This window comes from Thamnophis sirtalis, unplaced genomic scaffold (genome assembly GCF_051295495.1).
Source record: "Thamnophis sirtalis isolate CommonGarterSnake01/CBP01778 unplaced genomic scaffold, rThaSir2_p1.2 scaffold_3, whole genome shotgun sequence".
Taxonomy (NCBI): Eukaryota; Metazoa; Chordata; class Lepidosauria; order Squamata; family Natricidae; genus Thamnophis; species Thamnophis sirtalis.
This window is the reverse complement of record NW_028261383.1, coordinates 65,651,246-65,675,339: the sequence shown is the minus strand read 5'-3', so window position 1 is coordinate 65,675,339 and position 24,094 is coordinate 65,651,246. Positions and strand designations below refer to the sequence as shown.

At 35.7% G+C, this 24,094-nt stretch overlaps 1 protein-coding gene across 2 annotated transcripts in view; it reads right to left on the bottom strand.

Moving 5' to 3' along the window:
* Positions 1 to 24,094, bottom strand: part of ARHGEF3 (Rho guanine nucleotide exchange factor 3) — a 133,875-nt gene that overhangs the window by 77,251 nt on the left and 32,530 nt on the right. For both annotated transcript variants that reach the window (XM_087709035.1, XM_087709036.1), the window contains exons 4-5: positions 21,805 to 21,868; positions 15,519 to 15,581 (exon numbers count right to left, since the gene is read on the bottom strand). In XM_087709035.1, coding sequence (XP_087565161.1) covers positions 15,519 to 15,581; positions 21,805 to 21,868 — 127 coding nt within the window. The remainder of the gene's footprint in view (positions 1 to 15,518; positions 15,582 to 21,804; positions 21,869 to 24,094) is intronic.

Here is a 24,094-nt window from a genome sequence, read left to right as displayed (position 1 = left end):
AAACATCTTGCTGCATAACAGGAAAAAGACCAGCTGATCTTTCTCAAATATGAGAATACCCTACATCATAGACATATCATGTCAGCATGCCATCTCTTATAGTGACCCAAAAGATGCACCTAGAAAACTTGCAGATATAAGAATGACAGCTCTCCTCTTCCATTATTGGTCTTGTACTCCTACCATGTTTTTATAGGTTGTTCCTATGCCTGGAGGCTGTTATTGATAAAACTGTCCTTTAGCAATTTGTCTAGACCTCTTCTGAAGCCATTTAACCTATCAACCAATGCATCTTGTGCAAGCACATTGCACATGTTAACCTCTATCATGTTTTTGTGTCTTTTATCTAAAAATCAGCTCCAATCACTTAGGTTAGGTTAGGTTTATTTGGCTTGTATGCCGCCCTACTCCCGAGAGACTCAGGGCGGCTAACAATAAGAAAGGGAAGGGGGTACAAAAATAAAAACAACAATTAAAAATTCAGCAACAGTCATAACATCAGATGGGGCTGGATTATTCTTATTCTCATATGGAACATAAATTCAAGTCCCCAGATCATCTTGGTTGCCCTTTTCTGCCATTTCTCTAGCTGCACAATTTCTTTCTCAGATGTGGCTGCACAATAAATTTGGATTGGGGCATTGTACTATCATCTGAACTACTGTGTCTCATCCCTTTTCTGATGTCCTAGCAGAGAATTCTCTTTCTAAACCACTGTTGCATACTGCATAGATTGATTTCACTTAACCATCTACAACTACCACAAGATCTTTTTCTTGGTTGGCCATTGACAGTTCAGTCCCCATCATTTTATAAGTGAAGCATGTATTCCTAGCTTCAATAGATATGACACTTCTTGATACTGAATTGCACTTGCAATTTAGTAATCTAGTCTAATCTAGTAATCTTCTACCAAGTAAGAAGAGATTCCTTTGGAGCTCTTCATGATTCATTTGTGCTTTTTTCTACTTAAAATAATTAAATCATTTAATAGAACAGAATTAATAGAATAACAGAGTCAGAAAGGACCTTGGATGTTAACTAGCCTAAAACAGATTCTTGGGAGAATTCACTTATCTTCTTAAATTGTGAAAATTGTCCATCTAATCCTAATGACTAGTTGTTTTCTACTAGTCATCAGACCATCTCCCCTGCTATCCCATGGCTGCTCAAATTATTCAACAGTTTTTGATAAAGTAATAAAGCACATCACCTTCACCCATATTCTTTTTAACACATTTAAAGAACTCAAGCAAGTTAATGAGACAGCACCCTCAACCTGCCCTAGCTGCGTTCATTACTTTCCCTCAGCAAGTCAAAGGCCTCTGTATGCTTTACATTTTTATTTTTGTTTTTTGCCAGTTTGTCTAGAAATATTTAAGCTAATTTAGTTGTAGTTTCTAGAATCCCCTTGGATTTATTTTTATACATTAGAGTTACACTAGCTATTTTCCAATCCTGAGACACAATGCAAGATTTTAAGAACATATTTTTGCCATACTGTACATTATCAATGCCATTTTTTTTAGTTCCTTAAGGTCTCATGGAATGATGCTATCTAGATTTTGGAATATTTTTATTTTGAATTTTTCAATGTGTTCTAGAAAACTTTCTCTAGTTACACCTGTTTGCCTCAACTGCCTAGATGGATTATAGTAGACTTCACATATATTGTTCCAATTTCTTCAAATCACAGTGTAAGCAGATTAATGAAATTCTAGCTATAAGAGATTAAGCTATAATTAAATATTAAGCTACATTTAAATTGGAAAGTATATTTAAAAGATCAGTTCCCTTTATATTTTTTCAATCAAACTTCAGTGAAGTATGTATCTGATTTCTTTTTAAAATTATTTTTATTATACATTTTCCTTTGTTATACATAAAATTTCCATTTCTATATTAAATCTCTTTTTCTTATGCAGATAGATTTTCACACTTATACCACATAAAAACTTGTGAACAAGTTCTCTTATGAAAAAGCACTAGTGAGATTATTTCTTATTCCATTTCAGAAGTAGATTATATAGCAAGAAAGGAATGACATATATTTGATCATAATTATAATCTATACACGATAAATTGTTTGCAAAACAGTATTGCATGTGCAATGAGAAATTTCATATTTATATTTTTAAAAGAGCTTATTTGGAAAACGATGACATACATCGCAACAGAGTTAAAAATTATTGATTTAAATAAATTAGTTCATCCTTTAAAAAAAAAGAATTGGGGAAGAAAGCAGCTGTGAGTATCTTACCATTAAGCCAAAATATATTTTAATAATATGTTTATTCCCATACAATTGCCACCCACCTTAAACTTAGGGGATAGTTTATCAGAACTTATTAAATTATAGTTTACAAAGTGTTTGCTCCTTTCCATGTCCTCTTCTCACCTCATTAGCAACCAAGACTTTTATAAAAGCAAATGACGTGTTGTAATGTGTATATACTGATGTGATTAATCCTTAAGAGAGCAGGGAGCTTCTGTTTTCAGATGAATCATAATTAATGGAAGGAGATGAAACTGTTTTAATCACCCTGCAGAGGATGAAATAACCCAGATACATACAGCAGAATATGGGGCCATACAGCCGTAGAAGGAAATGTATATGCCAAATAGATTAGAAACAGGACACACCAAGATAGATGAGCTAAAAGTGCTTAATTTTAAATGAAAACATAGGTAGGGAATTGTAAATACCTGGTGAAATGAAGAGGGCCAGCTAAGTCTTGCTACCAATTATTTTTAGATTATATCAGATACAAAAAGGCTTATTGAGAACTCCATCCAAAGGAATCCAGACCGTACGATAGCAAAACAGGGATTTTCAAATTGTGGGTCCAAGCTTTTGGGGAATTATGCACAAATCTGAGAAGCATCACACATTTTGGGGCATGACCGTACAAAGCTGGATTGCTGTTAAAAGCTGGTTAGCTAGATAGTTAGAATACAACAAAAATTAAGACTATCCATTACACTTACATTTCTACCTTAAACAAAATAAAACAATGAAGAGCAATGTTTAGTTTAATTGTTATTGACTAAACATAACAGAAAATCAAAGATCTCTTATTATCAATTAATGAAAATGTCATAATACTAGGAAAGTCATGTCTAATCAACAAGATTAAAAATCTAACAGGTTAAATGGCTTAACTGTTGAAGTAATTACTAATCTTTTTACAAAAGAAGTAATCTTTACAATGCTATTTAGAATACAGGCATTCATACCAGGCACTCTGGGAACATTCCATTATTAATATATCTGCTGCTATTTAATTAGTTTTTGTAGTGATTACTTAATTATTTCATGGAATTGTAATACTTAATGGTTGGGGGGTGTTTTTACTGTTGTGAGGCACAGGGTCATGGCACATAAGATGGCTTACTGTATAAATCTAATAAATAAATAAATGATATAGTTTGTAAATTCTGCCATAAACTATGTTCTTAGAGAATGGAAATAATGATTCTAGTTAATCAGATCTGTCTTATGCTTAATATTCTATTATTCTATACCTTAACTCATAAATCTATATGCATTACTTCAGTGATACAACAAGATAGGAAATAGTTAATAAACCTATTGGTCCTTCAAATATAAATTTGAAGAAGTGCTTGAAATATGCAGGAACTTGAATGCAGGATCTCTTTAAAAGTGCATCATTAAAACAGCTGCTTTTTTAAAATTAATGCAGAAACTGAAAAAGATACTATATAGCTCTTTTAAAGAGGTATTGTGCTCCTACATCTTCAAAGAAATTCTCAATATTTTTCAAAGCCTACATAGTTCTAAAATGCATAAATTTTACAGACAGGAATAAATGTTAACATGTTATTTAAGATCACACAGTGAACAATTTGATCACCACTAAGACAACTTGTTAGCTTGTTTTTTATTGCTCGATCACGTGGTATGAACTCTGAGGCTTATACGTCATCATTAATATAGTAATGACTAATTTATCTTTAATACATGTTCTAAATAGAAGTGGTCAGCAAGTATAAAACTGCTTAATTGTCACAGGCTGAAGCTAGTAAGGCAGCAAGTGTAATTCAGGATGGGAATTATTACCTATAAATGCCTACATGAGATGCCTAGTGTTGGGCACAGTAAATGTGAAGGATCACCTTACTTCTATTGCTTCTACCATTAAATAAAGCAGAAGGGAGTTTTCTGGGACTCAATCAAATATTGTCATGAGATTCAGGAAGTATGCCTGTTCTGTAGCTGCACTAGTCCTCTGGAATACAGCTTGAGGTTTGGCTAGTCCTGACTTTACTCACTTATCAGAAAGCTTGAAGACCTGCTGTTTTTCCAGGTCTGAAGACTAGGAGAGTAACTCAGCCGATGCTACTGGTCAATGGTATTTTCAGGAGCCACTTTGTGCTAGTTGGGGAAGGGGAATGTAGCTATCATTCCTATGCAACTTAAGAATGGGAGGAGGGGAAAGCAGGATTTAAACTTGCATTATGCCTGTCCGTATATGCCTGGACTCTTTATTTTGGCAGAAGTTTGTCTCATTTAGGTTTCTTTGTCTGTAATAAAGGAATGTGATATGTTCAAGTTGAAACCTGTGATTGCACCGAATTCCTTGTAGAATTACTGCAGACATCTGAAGGCAAACTTTATATTTATTTTTTCACTTAGCAATTAGACATGATAAAGCATTAAGATATGCTGGATTTTAAAAAGGCAGTAGTATTATGATAGCCTTTATGTAACTAGACCAAAACTTATGTAAAAGTTCTATGCTTCCAGCCCTGTAACAGTTGGCCTAGCTTTAGAATCTCTAAGAGAAGGAGGCTTAGCCAGTTGATCAACATCAGTCTCTCCTCTACAAATTAGAACATCTTCATGGTTCCATCTGCTTCCTTGCCTTTCTCTTTGGGGGTAGAGTTCTTCAATAAAAGTACAGGTAGTCCTCAACTTACAACAGTTCATTTAGTGATAGTTCAAAGTTGCAATGACATTGAAAAAAGTGACTTATGACCATTTTTTACACTTATAATTGTTACTGGATCCCCATTGTCATGTGATCAAAATTGGATTCTAGACAACTGATACATATTTGTGACAGTTGCAGTGTCCCAGGGTCATGTGGGAGCCAAGGTGGCGCAGTGGTTAAATGCAGCACTGCAGGCTACTGCTAGATCAGCAGGTCAGCGGTTCAAATCTCACCGGCTCAGGGTTGACTCAGCCTTCCATCCTTCCGAGGTGGGTAAAATGAGGACCCAGATTGTTGGGGGCAATATGCTGACTCTCTGTAAACCGCTTAGAGAGGCCTGAAAGGCCTATGAAGCGGTATATAAGTCTACTGCTATTGCTATTGCTATGTGATCATTTTGCAATCTTCTCACAAGCAAAGTCAATGGGGAAGCCAGATTCACAACTGTGTTACTAATTTAAAAGTGCAGTGATTCACTTAACAACTTCACTTATACTGTGGCAAGAGAGGTTGTAAAATGGGGCAGAATTCACTTAACAAATGTTTGTGAAACATTAGCAACAGAAATTTGGGGCTCAATTGTGGCCTTAGGTTAAGGACTACCTGTATAACAGTTTGCCTAATATTCAAAGACAAAGCCTAGATGCTCTGCATCAGATCGTTCTCACTTAAATTCATGTTTGAAATCCAAAATCTGCTTCAAAAATGTAATACATCATTGGTTATTTTGTAATTCTTTTTCTTGGTCTTTTATTCTTTTTTATACATTTTGAATATATCTTTTATATCTTGAGTGTTAACTGTATTTTTTCAAAACCAGATTTCATATTAAACCCAACTCACATGTAAAGAAAGTTCATCCTTTCTATTCCACCAGAACAGCTGGCAAGGACTCAGAGAGGGACCATGTTGGGGAAGTAGAAGTGTGATTCATCTTTTTCACAATGGTGGTTTGTCCTCTCTCCCACCTATTCTTTCTGTCATGCGTGGGGCTGAATCCACACCTCTCTCCCCAATTCTTACTGCCAGACACAAGCTGTGACTGCTTTTCTTAGCTATTGACAGTTATCAATATTGTCATAAAGGAGGGTGGAAGGAGAGGAGTGAGGAAGTGAGGGAGGCATATAATGGCCCTTCATCTCAGCCATGTTATACAATGAGGCGAAAAGTTAGTGATATATAGGTGGATCTAAGAAGTTGAAAGGAAGGCAACTGCTTGCCTTGGAAGAACTGAGGCTGGGAGGGGGATAACATAGATCAGGGCAATTCTTATCTAAGTACTGCTTGGAATTTGCTTAACAGCAGCAACAGGAACTCTGGAACTGCTGTCACTAAACAAGAGTTATGTGATGTTTTGCCTGACAACCACTTTGCTTAGCAATGGAATTGCCTATGCCAATTAAGATTGTTAAGTGAAGACTACATGTAATTAACTTTGGATAGATCCTCATCCCTAACTTTTGATCACTTATGAATCTTGGGAGATGTGATTTCTTCCAATCTTAAAATATGACTATTCATTTATTACTACACTCTAATTTCTAGTTTAAAACAAGTTATACTTCCAGATTGTTGTAAAGATTTGAAGAGAGAAAGAATAAATATATACAATCCTATTTGCAGTTTCATTATTTCAGTTGAATTACTAAAACAAGGCCATATTCTTCTGATATATAAGTGACAGAGGGTAATATTATCAATGTAGATTGTCCTCAGATAGGATTACAAATAGATTAGACACACTGACTTTATTATCCATTCTGAATCCAGATTAACATCTATTGGAAGTAGACTGGCATGCATAATTCATGAACACACAGAGCTATAGCTTGAAGTCTGCATCGTTTCTACCCATACTGGGTATCAACATTAAATTAAAATCAAATAATAAAAGCAGCAACAATATATTTTTCATTATCTCAAGTCCAGTAATCAGAGCTGTAGTTAATCCCTTCTTATCTTCTGAATATAAGCTTCCTAGAATTTGGCAATTAAGTTTTATTAGCTTTAATTAGATATAAAGAATAGTCAGCAAAATTGATTTTCTCATAGTCTCTCCAAATTCAGGGTTAGTCTTTAAAGCTATCAAAATCCATGCAGAATCTGTCCTTTCAAACAGTACGTGAATGTGTATGTGATCCAGAATAATTCCATACACAGAATTTATAACCCCCAACTAATAACATTTCTAATCACATAATATTATTACACCAGGTCAGAATAAAACATTACGAGTATTCATTGTTCAATGTCTGCTACAACAGGCATTTATGGTATATTCTCAAGATTTGTGGTGCCAAAAAATACACATTCAGAATGACATTCCTTGTTTTATGTCACAGACAACCTTATATTACATACTCACTGAAGAAAAATATATTTAAGTGTTTTAAAACCACTTTAATAAAACCACTCTGGCTAATAGAACAAAGATTAAAATTTGCCAGCATGTTTCCTACGCCCATGATTGATGTATAAAAATAGACTAAATATTGCATGTTCATTTTCAAAACAAATACAACATAAATTAATCGTATTCTAATCAATTTTTAGCATGTTTAATTGAACAGACAATTTGTACAGGTTTCTAACTCAATCTCCACTGACATACTGTATAAATGGGAGCAACATAAAAGAACACAATAACAATCTAATGAGCTAAAGGGATACGAGAACACTAACTACTGGTAGGAAGATAGTTTTGAAGACTAAGCAGCTAGTCCTCATTTAGACCATTTGTTTAACAACTGAAGTTATGACAGTGTTGTAAAAAGTGATTAATGACAGGTAATGTCAGGAGTACCTCCCTCAATAACCAAGAAAGAAAACTTCTAACTCCATTGTTCGTGGAATTAAAATATTTTTACTGGTTATGAAAAGATGGCAGCAAAAAGTAAAGCAAGATCTAAGTCAGAAAAGCGTGAACAGATACATATCAAATGATAACCCAGCCCCCTCCCTCAAACTTCAGTGTCCAATCTGCAACTTTCTTAGGTGTCATGTGGGGTGCATCTCCAAAAGGCATCAACATGTTGGTATGCAGGATGGTTGGCCTTGACCAACTCCAAACACCGGCCACCAGCATGTGCAGAAGATGGTGAGAAGAAAACTCCCTTTTTCATATCACTCCTGTACCATTTATTCCCATACCAAATACCATGCCCCCACCCTCCCCATTTCTATGGCAGCCGATAGCAGTGGTGGGATTCAGCCAGTTCGCACCTATTCGGGAGAACCGGTTGTTAACTTTCGAAGCAATTCAGAGAACTGGTTGTTGGAAGAAATCTCATTTTGTTTTTTTCCACTTTGCTGGGTTAATCCTGTAAGGAAGGCAGGAAGGAAACATTCTGGTGATCCCTCAGACTTTTTCCACTGCCACCTTACTTGAACACCTTTTTTCCCTCTTATTTTAGTTTATTCAAGACTAGTAATATCAATAGTAACCCTTGTCACCATACCTGTAACTTACTTATTAAAGTATCAATATTATCTCTCATTTTTTGGTCACTGTTTTAGCCTTACATGTATACTTATGAGCATTCTTTCCTGCTAAATGGTAAGAATTTCTAATCACCACAGAACAGATTATTACTGTTCTTATCGATGTAAGCTGAATGTGTTGCTAAACTGTGGTAAACAGAATGCAAAAAATAAAAAGAGGGATGTACACTCATGAATTATAGATATCTGCCTTTAATTTGTAATACAGCAGGAGAGTATTCATCTGGATTCAAAGTTTATAATCAAGTCAATATAGCTAATCTACTTTTAATACATGCCAAGTAAACAAGCATAATATTAAGGCACTGTATGAACCCTTTAATTAAACCAAGCAACCTCCACAAAGTACTAAGCTACCATTTCTGCAACTCCTCATCAAGAAACTTGTAAGGGCGGTAGGTTGAGTCCTCAAGATCTTAAATTATTTAAATTTCCATTTAAGGGAACAAAGAAACTTTTAAAATTGGATGTTTTTCATCTTAATGTTCATTATGACATTAATATATTGCTTTAATAATGATGCAATGTATTATTAATACACTAATATTGACTATTTTGAGAATCAAGAAAAATAGTATCTGAAACAAAGCAAATTTAAAATATTTACCAGTGTGATATTTCTATTACCTAGACAATGTGACATGATTCAATATTTTTTTTTGGAACATTATAAAACTGGAGAACTATTCTCCAAGAACAGCAACTAACCACTTCAGGGGCAGAGTACCCCCATTAAAATGGTAATCCACACAGGAGCAGAAATAGTCCTATTTAGAATATAAAATACAGGTAGTTCTCAAGTTACTAATGTGATGGACCATGCCCACTCTATTCATAACCTGAGGATTCATAGGAGTGAATCTCGTACAATAAACATGATCACTCCTGCCTTATCGAATGTACGGTTCATTAAGTGAACATGAAGTATCTCGGGGTGGGGAAGGCCATGGGGGGGGGGCTAGTAATAGAAAAGGCCACCTACTTCAGACCACCCAAGGCCTCCCCTAACTCACAGATACATCATTTTCCCTCCCTTGGGGTCCTCACAATTGCTTCCTTCCCCATCCTGCCATACCTAGTGACTTACGTTATGAAGATCTGTCTCCTCTCCAGCCTGTTTCTTTGCTTGCTTCCTCCTTTCTCTTCAGCAAAGGGCTTGAAGGATTCAGTGATGAAAAAGGAGGCATGGAAGGCCACATGTGGCCCTCCAGGTCTACTTTCTAGCCTCCAGAGCCCTTTTCAATCCATTTGCCAGTGAAAAATGTGAACTGAAACTGGCTTGAAAAGGGCTGAAGGCGAGAAAGGAGGCCTGGAGGACCACATATTTCGTCACCAAAACGCTTGATGGGGGGATAGATGGGGTGAATATTGCAGAGCCTCTGCAGTCATTCATTAGAGCAAACGACTGCTGCATCATTCGTAATTTTGGGACTTGTTTGTAAACCCTAGGAGGCACTTATCACATAACTTTGAACATTCGCTAAGGGAAGGCTCGTAAACCAGGGGATTACCTGTAATGAAACCATGCAATCTGTGTTCTGCACTAATATGTTAGGAAAAGGCAACTATGAGACACAGTTCGAAAAAGAGATTCAAGAAAGGTGGAGGAAAATATAGGCATTGCATATATATTATTCTTTAATGAACTGTTGCTATTTAGAAAACTTATATTGACACATTTAAATACAAAGGGAGTGAGCAAAATTTATTCTCTGGACAAAATAATCACAGAAGAAATTAGTGAGTAAATGAAATAGCCCATCAGAGTTTATCAACACTTCAGAAACTTCAATAAGTTAGTGGGCTAACTTACATCAACTCAGATTCTAAAAAGCTACAGTTTTAAAACCAGAAATGCAATATGGCTACAAATATTGACCACTAATCAAACCACCCCCCAACCCCCAAATTCAAAGCAATTGCAGAAGAAGTATATGAGAATCACTGCTACCAAAACTGGATGTAAATCCATTTCACTTTCTTTCAAAATGCAAATACCACAATTTCTTATCAAATTATATTTAGTAACTGACTAGAAAAACAAATAAATTATATATGCATGTCAATCACATGAAGGAATGTCTACGATAGGATTTTTTTTTTAAATAGACATTTTCCAAACAGGAATCCAGAACAAAAATATTTTAAATGCTGTTGTCCAAAGCAGTACTAACAATGCAATCTTTTTTTTTAAATGAGTAACTGAAGAAAAATTTAGATGTTTTGAGAAATCAGTCTTCAAATTAAGACAAGAGTGTGCAACTTCTGTTGACATAAGTCCACTCCAGACTTTAAGCTTAAAGGTAGGACTTCCAAAATAAGTGAGGCCTGGAGGGACATGATTGTCTTCATTGCTGCAAAGAATGACAAATCCTTTTTGCACTGAACCTATCAAAATTCCAATAAATGCCACCCTAAAACTTGGACACTTTGCCCCCACTAAAATGACTGCAAAAAAAAAGTGCACATTTTTGCATCCCTAAACTGAGACAAACCTTAATATATCTAATAAAAACACAAATATTCTAAACATTTTAATATTTTCCTTTATATTAGTCTGCTTAAGCCTTTCCACTCATACTATCAAAATTCTCCAATATTTACAGAATCTTTTATGCTTATCATCAATATTTTAGTTATCTCTCTCAATTTTATAAACACACAAAGCAGAAAAGAATCCCCACAATGAAGAAAGCATTCAATACAATATTGCTCTGATTACTTAACAGATTTAACTAAAAACTATTTTTGATTATGATACAGTAGTGTATTATTTAATCAACCCAACAAAAATTCAATTCAAGTTTGTATATGGAGAACACAGCACAAACTAAATGTAGATTCCAACTAGTAAATTGTATCTATGCACTATTTGTTTAGTCAATTTGCAATATTATGCAGCAGATCTCAGTTACAAACTCTCTCTTAATTAAAATGGGTTCTAATTTGTCAGCAATATTAATTGTAAGCCAGCACCTTTTTTTTCAATCTAATTCTATGTGCATATTTAAGTTTTACTTTCTTTTCACTTCTCTTACTTTCAGTAGATTATATTTTAGCTTATATCTACTCCACATATCAGGTATAACTCTTATATCTTTCAAGGGGTAGATAAAATAAAACTGTAGAATTTATATAAGATTTCTAAAAAAAATAGAAATTTGATAAATACACAACATAGGAATTGTGTAAGGCAATATCCTCCTATAAATTAAGTGTTTTATTGGTTAAAGATTCCCACACAAAATCTTTGGAGCACCTTACAAATTACTTGTATTGGTTAACTGTACATTGAACTATCAATTTAGACAGATTAAAATATTTGGATTTAAGTCAAAGTAGTGTCATGAAAAGCACATAGTTTCATCTGACTAAATCATAGTTTGCTGTTGTGACTCAGCAGCAGTCTTCTGTGAGTCTTTTCAGTCTGAGCCGAGAACTGATAAAGAAAGTTCCTTTTAAGTTTGTCTGCCTGTCGTCTGTTAATGAGCGGAGAAAGGGGGACAGAACAGTTTGCCATCTCAAAACTCCTATTTTCTAGAATAGGGGGATTTCACGATTCAGTCTGCCTGCCTGTATACACCATGCCACAATTTAATACATTATAAAAAAGCTTTGTGCTCATACCACTTCTTCCTTCTTTATAATTTAGCAGAACATAATAGTCTAGAATTACATATAAACCTTAGTTTATTTGATTAAATTGCTAAGGCAAACTTACTAGAGTCTCTGGTAAATCAGAAGTGAGAGGCAGAAATTACTGATTGAAAAGAAAGAACAGCGGGGGGACAGGGGAAATGCTGGGTTTACGTAGGCATAAGAAAATACACTTATCAAAATTCTTAGAAAGTTTATTAAATTTAATCTATTTCTCAGATTAGATAATGGCTTCCAAAAGCAAACTGGTAGTTTAGTTTGTTTAGTTTAGTTTTATTAAACTTGTATGCCGCCCTATTCCCCGAGGGGACTCAGGGCGGCTAACAAAACCAAATAGGGAAAGGGGGAGTACAAAAAAACAAGAAGACAAAACAAATACAAACAACAAATTAAAAACTCATCAACAGCCACAACCATTCGAGTGGGGCTGGGAACTCATCAGCCCCAGGCCTGCCGGAACAGCCTGGAGAGAGGTGAGGGTCCGAATCTCCACGGGGAGATCATTCCAGAGGGCCGGAGCAGCCACAGAGAAGGCCCTTCCCCGGGGGGCCGACAGTCGACACTGGCTAGTTGATAGAATCCGGAGGAGGCCTAATCTGTGGGATCTAATTGGTCATAGGGAGGTAATTGGCAGAAAGCGGTCTCTCAAGTACCCAGGTCCAATACCATGTAGGGCTTTAAAAGTAACGACAAGGTAGGATGCTAGCTAATTTATCTCCTGTCTGGAAATAAGATGCTTCTTATTGATACAGTATTTTCAATAAATACTTGAATGGAACTTATGTATGTATGTGTTTGTGTACTTTATTTATACAAAAATCAATTTTTAAATTAAATTGTTTGATTATTATTATATGATGATGATGTTATTCATTCAATTGTGTCAAACTGTTGATGATTAGCAATTAAATTATAATATAAACAATTTCATTCTCACATTCATTAAGTCATGAAACTTGCTTAACATGAATATGCTCACTTGAAGGTTTCCTGAATATGCTCACTTGATGGTTTCCTGAAGAAACCATCTTTGGATCCAGCCGTACTTAACAACTACCGTCCAGTCTCCAACCTCCCCTTTATTGGGAAGGTTGTTGAGAAGGTGGTGGCCTACCAGCTTCAGCGGTCCTTGGAGGAAGCCGATTACCTGGACCCCTTCCAGTCCGGCTTCAGACCTGGTTACAGCACAGAAACCGCTTTGGTCGCATTGACCGATGATCTCTGGAGAGCCAGGGATGGAGGCCACGCCTCCATCTTGGTTCTTCTTGACCTCTTGGCGGCTTTCGATACCATCGACCATGGTATCCTTCTGCGATGACTGCGGGAGGTGGGGGTGGGAGGCACTGTTTTGCAGTGGTTCTCCTCCTACCTCTCGGACAGGTCGCAGTCGGTGTTGGTTGGGGGACAGAGATCGACCACGAGGCCCCTAACATATGGGGTGCCGCAGGGGTCGGTCCTGTCCCCCGTACTATTTAACATCTACATGAAACCGCTGGGCGAGATCATTCGGAGGCACGGGATAAGATACCATCAATATGCGGACAATACGCAGCTGTATCTGTCCGCCCCGTGCCAACTCAATGAAGCGGTGGACGTGATGAGCCAGGGTCTTGAGGCCGTCAGGGACTGGATGCGGGCTAACAAGCTTGTACTCAACCCGGAAAAGACCGAGTGGCTGTTGTGTTTCCCTCCCAATAATTTGGTTAGCGTTCCACCGCTCAGGCTGGGGGGGCAAATTTTACACCCCTCAGACAGGGTTCGCAACTTGGGAGTCCTCCTGGATCCACAGCTGACCTTTGATCACCACCTGTCGGCTGTGACCAGGGGGGCATTTGCCCAGGTTCGCCTGGTGTGCCAGTTGCGACCCTACCTGAATCGGGAGGCCCTCACAACAGTCACTCGTGCCCTCGTGACCTCTAGACTGGAATACTGCAACGTGCTCTACATGGGGCTGCCCTTGAAGAGCATCCGGCAACTTCAGCTAGTCCAGAATGCGGCCACGCGAGTGATTGTGGGTGCACCTCGGTTCACCCACATAACACCTATCCTCCGCGAGCTGCGCTGGCTACCTGTTGATCTCCGTGTGCGCTTCAAAGTGCTTCTTACCACCTATAAAGCCCTTCATGGTAGTGGATCTGGATACTTGAGAGACCGCCTCCTGCCAATTACCTCCTCGAGACCAATTAGATCTCATAGATTAGGCCTCCTCTGAGTGCCATCTGCCAGCCATGCCGGCTGGCCACTACGCGGAGGAGAGCCTTTTCTGTAGCAGCTCCGACCCTCTGGAACGATCTCCCCGTGGAGATTCGTACCCTCACCACCCTTCAGACCTTCCGCGCAGCCCTCAAGAGCTGGCTATCCCGCCAGGCCTGGGGGTAAAGATTTGATCCGCCCCCACCCGAATGTTGAATGAATGTTGTTTATTTTTTAATTATGTGTTATGTTATATGTTATTGTTTGTATCCCCTCCCTATAAGTTGTTAGCCGCCCTGAGTCCCCTCAGGGAAAAGGGCGGCCTATAAATAAACTTATTCCTATTCCTATTCCTCACTTAATGCTGTTCCTCACCTCAAGTGATATGGTTAGTGAACCAGCCATCTTTAATTGATTTTGAATTCTATTCTGAATTCCTTTGAATGCAGGCTATTTCTGGCCATTCCAAATTGGAAAACATTGTGATAAAGAGATCTAAAATAGGACTTGTTTACATTCTCTAGCTAGTTCTGATTTTAATATAGCCTTTGTTCTGCACTCTTAGAGATGCTTAGCTTGAATAAATTATGGATAGTGATGATGGTTGGTGATTAATCATTCTACTCAGTTGCCAGAAATTAAGAAATTAAGATTACTTTAGCAAAGCATTATTACTCAGTGCGATGCTTAAATTAGAAAACTCTTTCTTTTATATAGTCAACAACTTAACTTCCTTTTCAGGGATTCTTGTCTTTCTTCTTTTTAGGTTTCCTGCTTTAAACTTTAAGAAAGATTATTTCCTTCAGATCATTTGATGCTACAAATCAGCCCATCCTGTCCTGAATGCTATCCAGATATGTGGACCCCAACTGTTACAATTATCAGCTGTGATTAAAATTTTGAGCATCCATATTTGCACTGTCATGCAACTACAAGCATTGATAAACAAAGAAACAATCTATTTCCCAATCATATCATCTTAGCCTTACAAGCTTGCACCCTTCAAGTTTGCATTAACATATCGAGCCATTAGCTTTGCAATTTAAATATAATAATATAGAGCTCCTATGTTGGTTTCAAGCTGGACCATACAGCTAGGACACTCAACAAACAAAACACAATTCCACTTTTTTGAACTGAGATGGCGAGCAATAATATTAACAAAACAAATTGGGCAACTTCATTAAACAATTCCATGTTCCAAATACTTACACTTGAATCAAAGCTACACACACTGATTGCATCTTCATCCTGGGTACTCTGCTTGCGTTTCTTCTATAAAATTAGAACAATACAAAATAATTCAGTAGCAGAAGACAGAGAAGCATAATATTGCACCATACTGTATGGTACTATAAATATTTTTCAATTAAAGAATATGTTTCTTATTTACAACTGCTCACACACTGTGCATTGTCTCAAATTTCTTACTTCGTAAATCAGGAAATATCTACACACATACATGCATTCCTGAAAGGGTTTGGAAAAAGAACATGTAAGAGGATCTTGTGATTAAGTAACATACATAATTTTAATAAGGTGGTTGCTATATAAATTTGATGAATACTTATAACCATCTTGCAACATTCTCCATTTCAAAGAAAATTCCATTAATATTTTAAAACTACAAACTGATTACAAAATTTGAAGTGCAGAAGGTCAGCAATAAATCATAATTGAATATTACTTACATAGAAAACCCACAGATATGTAAACACTATTAAAATGCCTATCCTACTAGATATTCTTAATTTTGTTTGTCAGCAAAAAAAAATCACTAGTAAATAGATTCTTCTTCTCCATTCATTTTTCCACCTCAAAATTTCCTTCAAAATACTGGGGAGAGTCTTGACTGGAGAAAGACTGCAAGCGTGAAGAGACTACAAAGAGGAAACTGCTGTGTGAAAGGCATAATATTAGATGTGGCCAGTATATTTACTTCTTATTTACAGTTTCAGATTCCTATAGCAATAAAGTAAACAAAAAAAATCAAGCATTTGCAGTGAAAGTATAGAAACTATAAACAAGCAACATCTAATAAAATAATGAGAACATACAAATTCAGCTAAGCAATGATGTTGTCTAAACTAAGCTAACGAGCTACCTTAAGCGTTTTCTAGAAGACAACCTTCCAATTCCATACATTAGTCTATTTACCTTTTGTACCAAACATCTGGATACAAGCAACACACACACACACACCCTTATACTATGATTCCCTTGAAGTGCAATGTTAGTTGATTAAATCCAAATTCAGGAAAGAGAACTCTATTTTATTCAAATCAAAGCAATGTTTATTTCAAAATTTTACTATAGCGTTTACGTTGCAACATTATTGGAGCTCATTTGTTGTCAGATGAAAATAACAGGTCCACACCTGAAGATTCAAAACTACTGATTGATTGCTTCAGCCTATGCAAACAAATCTTCTCAAACAAATAGTTTATACCTGAGTAAAACTAGATAAAAGTAAACTCATTCATTTGGACTTTGTCATCTTAGTCTAAACTGATGCCCCACTTGACCCCACCCCCTGGTTTTGGTAATCTCCCTCCTACATTTATCAGCATTAAAAAAAATTGCAATGTAAACGATAGTTATTGGTGGAAGAAAAAAATAATCAACATTGCAATTTTGCTAGGTCAAATTACCCATACAAACAGTTATTTGTGAAAGAAAGGCAACTGTAGAAGAATGTTCAGTTCCAAGATAATTTTCTAAACCTTTGTCTTAAATAGTTTTACTTTCCTATCTACTTATCAAACTATATGTTAAATGCAGTTTGACATCTAACAAATAAGCTTTTAACAATTTAGATTAGAATGCAAACAAAAGCAACAGCTTCACTTTTCTTCTCTTTCCATCATTTTTTTCTTTTAAACTGCTATTTGCTTTTAATGGGAACATTATTGGCATTAGCTCAAGCAGACAGACTCTCAAGAAAAATAATAAATTCCCCCTTCACAATTTCTTTGTCAGTTATTTATCTATTTCCAAGCTGATGCAGTTTCCATTAAAACAAAACAAAAAAAGTGTTAAATGCAAAGATACAGAACAAATATTGTTTGCTCCCAGGCTGCAATGTTGTTAGGCCAAATAGTATAGGAGTAAACATTTTAAAATTTCAGATTTAATGCCTTCTCGCAAATTTTGTGCTCCAATCAATGCATAATGACAATTGATCCCGGGACTTCCTAAATGATCACAAACTAGTCCTTTTAGCCTATCTTATCTGGCAAGGCTGGTATAACAGTTTTGGAAAAAGAACCGCACACACTATCATAAAATGTGGAAACTGGTAAAATCATCAATAAGTACTGTGAAAATATAATGGATGAAATTTACTTCAAAGGTCTAAAGCTCCAATATAGCAATATAGTGATAAATTGTCTGCAACCGTTTTTTAAAAAATCCTGACTCTAATTGCTTCCTAAACACAAATATCTAACTATAGTAGATGGGTTCCACAGCATCTACCATTAAATCAAAGAATTTGGCATCCCCCAAAACTATAAACAAGGAGGAGAAGGAGGAAAAATAGAAAGCAAACACCCAGTTCTCACAGGGACTGGAAATTTAAAAAGGTCAAATTCATATGTTGTTCACAAAGAACTGGCAACAGGATGACGCAGCAACACCCTGTTCCAAGCTATTATTAACAATGGGAAATCTAAAATATAACAGCATAGAATTTAGTTTCTAGGGTAAATTAAAAACAATTGAAATTTTCTCTTATATCAGATGCACTTTTAAATATTATATTTAACTTGTGTTAGCCTTTATATACTGAAAAGCAGAAAAGGGACAGATTTCTAGTAAAATTGACTTTTTTTTAAACTTTTAACAATAAGCTACACTTACAATGAGACTGAAGTCTAGTCGATGTATCTTAAAAGGATCTAGTAAGCAGTGGAGAGAGGTTAGTGAAAAATATTATTCATTTTCAGTCATTTACTCTTATCTTTTAAGGTTCAATGGATAATTTGGTTTAGAAGCAATACATTATAATAACATTTATAATACATTAACAACCAGTAGAACTCCAAATGCTAAAGTTCCCACAAATGCAAAATAGAGCTTCTCTTTACCCTAAATGCAGTTGTCATTAAAATTAAGTTGTGTAAAAATACTGATTAGTACTGATACAGAATTCAGTTGCTCCTCGGTGGTTACTTTCCCAACCAGAGAAGACACTACTCTCATTTTGAAGATGGGATGCTAAATCTGAAATGGAATGGCTGCCTTAGTAAGCATATGGCTGTGAAATTTAAATGAAGATACTTATCTTACAATATATACTGCTCCTACCACACAACTAAATCAATGTTTTGAACTTTGAAAAGAGAATCAGAAGGCAACACCTAGCCAGATTCCCCTTTATGTTAAAAAAAATCCTATAAACTACTGTAAATTCAAAATCCATTAATTATGGAATCTCTGCCAATTAAGGCTGCTAGAAACTATATCCATGAGTTTTAAAATGGAATAATAGGAAATGTTGAGACTATGTTTACAGACAATTATGTGACACCCTCATCAAATTATTTAATCAGAAATCTCAATTTCAGAGCCTGTGTAATGAATCATCCATTTATATGTATTTATGCTTTAGGCTGGTATAAGCAAGTTTGCACTTGTTAACGTTTTCTATTTCGCCTTCACATTTATACAAAAGAAAAAAAGCAATTGTAACTTAACAATGTGACACAGGAAACCCCAAAAGAAACATCAGCATTTTCCTGTATAAGTTATATCCAGTAAGCTGCCTACAATGCAATCCAATAAAGAACCAGCACAGAGTGAGTGATTTATTCAGAGGGCTACTCAGGCTAAAAAAACAAAGAAACCAGCTGGCAAGTACACATCAATCTAGAAGTGTATATTTGGGGATAAGTATTACAGTCATCTTCAAATATTGTCTTAGATGAAAAAAATAACTTGAGAAATGAAAGTCATCAAAGCCAGAGTTTATACTACTTACAATGAACTTAGTTTGATCATTTGTACACTGTGTGTGAGATCTATTTGAACTTCATATTCAGACTGTTTAATTAGATAACTTTCTCACATATTTATTTCTTTATTAAATGAATTTATATGGCTACCCAACTCAAACAGGTGACTCAAGATGGCATATGACAATGATTAAATGACTCATGTGTTTTGCCATATAGCCTGTTTGCTACTAATTAGATGAATTAACTTCTCTTCACTAAGATGACATTAAAATTAAACATCACTATCTAAAGCTACTTAAATATTTTAATTTAATTAAAAAGTGGTTAGTACCATTTTAGAACATGTTCCCCATTTTCCTGAAAGATTTGTGCTTGCTAAAATGCAGACACAAAAAGTTATGTTTTTGCCAAAACTATTGTTTGTTGGTTCAGTTAATTTAACTTGAATTATTATTAAATTAAAATTATTTAAGTCTAAATTGTGATCAACCAATTACACCTATGTCTCAGTTCTCAGATTCCATGTTGCACTTAAGTCTAAGAATGTGCAAATGAAATACTTACATTTTTCCTGCTCTGTTATCAGTTTCAGACTTTCTTTTTCCCCATAAGATATATTATATTACATTAATATTTTAATTGGTACTTTTAAATTTTATTTGAAACATGTAGGCTACAGGCATCTCTTAAACAAATATTGCACAATGAACTGCTGATAAGATCTCTACCTTCTTGCCAAAATAAACTCTCTTGTTCCAGCAGAAACAAATCTTTTGATTGTACTTAACAATAGGCCTAATGGCCTGTTCATATAAACAAAATCAATAATAAATAATACCCACAGAATAAATGTAACGAGCACCAAAAAGAGTAATAATAAGGCAGTGAGTGCTCTCAGGAATCACCCATAAAGTGCAAATGTTCCCTGAAAATAACTGTTTGCACTTCTATATTCCAGATGTGCTATAAGGATGTGTATATGTAATATGTGCTATTTTTCTTTACATAGTTTGTGTTTAAGATTTATAATTTGTACCATTCTAAAAGCTCTTTCAGGTATATACTGTAAGATAGATAATGTGATACAAAAATTATGAAATAAAATGCAATTATTCTAAATCTGAAACAATAAAAATATAACAGCAGTGGCATAATTCTTATTGTACCTATTGACCTCCAAAGGCCTTCTGGAAATTGCCAGGTCTTAAATGTTCTCCAGAAGGTCATCAGAGTGGGAAGCCATTTTTGCTTTAAGGCATCAATTGTTCTATATAAGGAGAGCAGACCTCAAGAACACTTCCCTTCACGTCTCTGCTGGTGCACCTCTTAATCGTAACTCTAATAATAAAAAAGAACCACCCATTAAAATTGCCCCAGAAAGATTGCTTGCTAAATCTGAAAGTTGATAGTCTAAGTATGGTCTTAATTATTTGATTCAGAAGATTCAGAAGATCACAATATCATCTAACTTGCAGTAAATAGGAACAATTCAATCTAGAAAAAGGCCAGCCAGATACTCTGCCCTAGACAGGTCTTTTCCTAACTGTGAACAATTCTCTCTATCATGAAGGACAGATTAGCATATTTTACACTCTAGAAAACAGCTTCCCTATTTTGGCAACTTTAAGATCCCAGATGTTTAACTCCCAAAATTTTCCAACTAGCCATGCTGGGAATTGAAGTGCACATGCCTTAAAGTTGCCAAGATTGGGAACCTGTGCTCTAGAGATGCTGGATTCAACACTCAGAATTCTTACAAAATTTCAAATGAACTGTAATTTTTAATATAAGTGAAGAAAATTATTAAATGTAGCATTGAAGTATAACCTTATTAAACCAATTACATAAAATCAAACCATATTTATTTTTTATCCTGGGCTAAATCACTTTGTGGACTATGCCTTCTGCATGCCACTCAAAGGCCATATGCAACTCCCAACATGGACAAAGTTATACATTCCTATACTATATATATATGGAGGCCTGATGGTGCAGTGGTTATAATGCAATATTGCAGGCTAACTTTGCCCACAGCCAGAAGTTTGATCCTGATAGATTCACGGTTGAGTCAGAGTTCCATTCTTCTGAGACTGGTAAAATGAGAACCCAGATAGTTGTGGAAAATATGATGACACTATATGGTGACACTCTCACCATTCAGAGAGTTGTAAAGTACTGTGGGGCGGTATGTAAGTTTAAGTGCTATTGCTTCACTACATGTGCTTGGAAGCCCTCAGATCTATAATGTTTAAAAATAAAATCTGGATGCGGTTACAGTTATTAATATTTATATAATGTTTGATTATACAAAAAGTAAACTACCTGGATAAAAAAATCCCTTATGACACAAGCTGAATATCTATATCAATTTGGGTCCCATAAAGAAATAAAAACTGACTGTTTTGAACTTACATTTTGTAGAACTGCCTCAACTTACCTTAGGTGACATTGTAATTATACTCTGGTGAATGAAAGTAAGATCACCAGAAAGAAAACCTACATACATATTATACACTTATCATTAAAAGGCAAGCACTTACCCCTCTGAAATTCCAGGTTTTTGTGGAAGGAAACAAGGAAAAGTTGTGCTGTTGTTCTTTAGGCCTGCAAGATGCAAAAAACATGGTTTTTTATCCTTTTGTTTCTATCACCATTGATGGCCCCTATGGATTTATATATACAATACTAATATACTAGGTAAATTATCGTTAAACTTTACAGAGGTTTATTTGTTTTACAGCTTTTAAACATACCACGGGGAATAAAATTAGTTATGTAATAAATGTTCATACTCAGGTGGAAGCAGGGAAACCTTGCAGGAAGGGGAGGGGGGGTGCAACTTCATGATCCAAATCCTGTTCCTTTGATCTTTGCCTTGAGGATTATGACTAGTTTTGATGCCATTGGTCAGATGGTTTCACAACTAAAAGAACTGTGAATAGGCAACTAATTCTACTGTTCTAGGGAAGAATATAGCAGTTGTTTTACTTTCATTTTGAACATAAAAAGTAACAGGAACATGAAAAAAGATTTCCTAATAAAAAGAAATAATAATTGGTAAATTAGGCTAAGAAAGAGAAGCATGATGTTAACTATCTCTAGTCTATTTGGCCTTGTCTTTGGTGGTATGTTCTGTGTTTTGCACACCTCTTTTTTCCTAGTTTAATATCTTTTTGATGCAGTGTTGGACTTTAATTATCTCAACCCCAACCGTTATTGACTAAGGATATGGTAGCTGAATGCAAGATAACATTAACTGTTGGCAACAGTTGAATTTTCAAAGGAAAATATCATCATGGCAACCTTTTTATTTGTTAGCACCTCCAAGGAACCAAAGTCATCATAACTGTACTAGAAGCTGAAAATTCCAAGAGCTTGGATTAGAATAATAACATTCTATTTCAATTGATCACAGTATGGATCTAAGAGGGTATTTCTTTCAATAGAAATAATCCCATCATGTCCTTCAATGATTTATAAGTTATTATTTTAAGTCACAATGACCCACTTAATTGGACATCAGAGAAACAACCGAGTTTTGTGTTGTAGTTTGATAAAAACATTCTCACAGGAAATTGAAAAAAAATCTAACTACCAAAAACACATTCCATGCCTCACTCTTAGCAAGTAATGAAGTAAAGGAAAAACTGGGGAGAATTACTTTCTTCTTGAGATATAAGTATGTGTGAGAAATCCCTTCTTGATATTTTCCCAGCTTGGTCCATTTTCTTCTTATCATTATAAGAAAGACTATAAGAAAAAAAAAATTACACTTTCCACCTATATTTTTTTTGCTTTGTATATTTGCTTGTTTACCATGCATATTCTGCTTTCTTTATTTCCATCTAGGTGTTATCCAGACTTCTGCAACCCAGAGAAGAGTAAATATAATAAATCCCCAAAGAGGAGTCCCAATGCTGTCATGATACAAAATTAATTTATAACAATTCTTCAAGCATTTGTTCATTTTCCCAAATCTACTGAACAGAATTAAGACACTATTAAATTGGCAGGATTAGAAACAGATAGTGTATTTACCACCAGGAAAGGCAAAGATTAGCAAACTACAGATACTTAGTGTAATATAAATTAATAGGTGACATATAAAGGTAGTCTTTGTTTAGCAACTGCCTTGGATAGTGACCATATGCAGTTATTACAGTTGTTGGAAGAAATGTCCTTCTGGGTTCGGCTCCAAGTGGGGAAAAAGACACTGGAGACATGGAGGCTGCTTGAAAAGATGGTTTTAATGGTGGACAGGACCATTAAGCTCGAGTCCTGAACAGAAAAGGTGATCACATGCTTCAATGTTGGTGGAGAAGAGAAGAGAAGGCAGGAAAAGAAGCTGATTCCCTGGTTTTATGCCCTCTCTGGCCTTTGATCTTGAGTTTGTATTCTGATTGGTTGTCAGACTCCCATGGAGCCATGCAGGGGCAACTCTCTAGGCTGCGTTTTGAATCCAGGTTTGGTTGAGTTCCCAGATGCCATGTGGGGAGTTGGGTAAAGGGCCAATATTATCATGCCTTAATCCCATCACTCTGGAGCTGAAGGGGAAAACTCTTTATTATGTAAAGTGGACTAGTTCAGGCTTTAATGGCTCATTAACAAAGTGGGATGGACAGGAAGCTGCAGGCAGCTATTCTCTCTTTTAAAACATGTTTCTTCCTTTTAACATCCAGAGAAATATTCTGCCTTTTCAATATTTCCTAAGATATTTCATTTTTTCTGGGAGAGGGCTGGGTGATAACTTCCTACAATCCCTCCTTTGGTAACTTCCTACACAGTGATGAAAGAGTAACTTTGCAACCAATGCCTGCTTTTACTACTTTT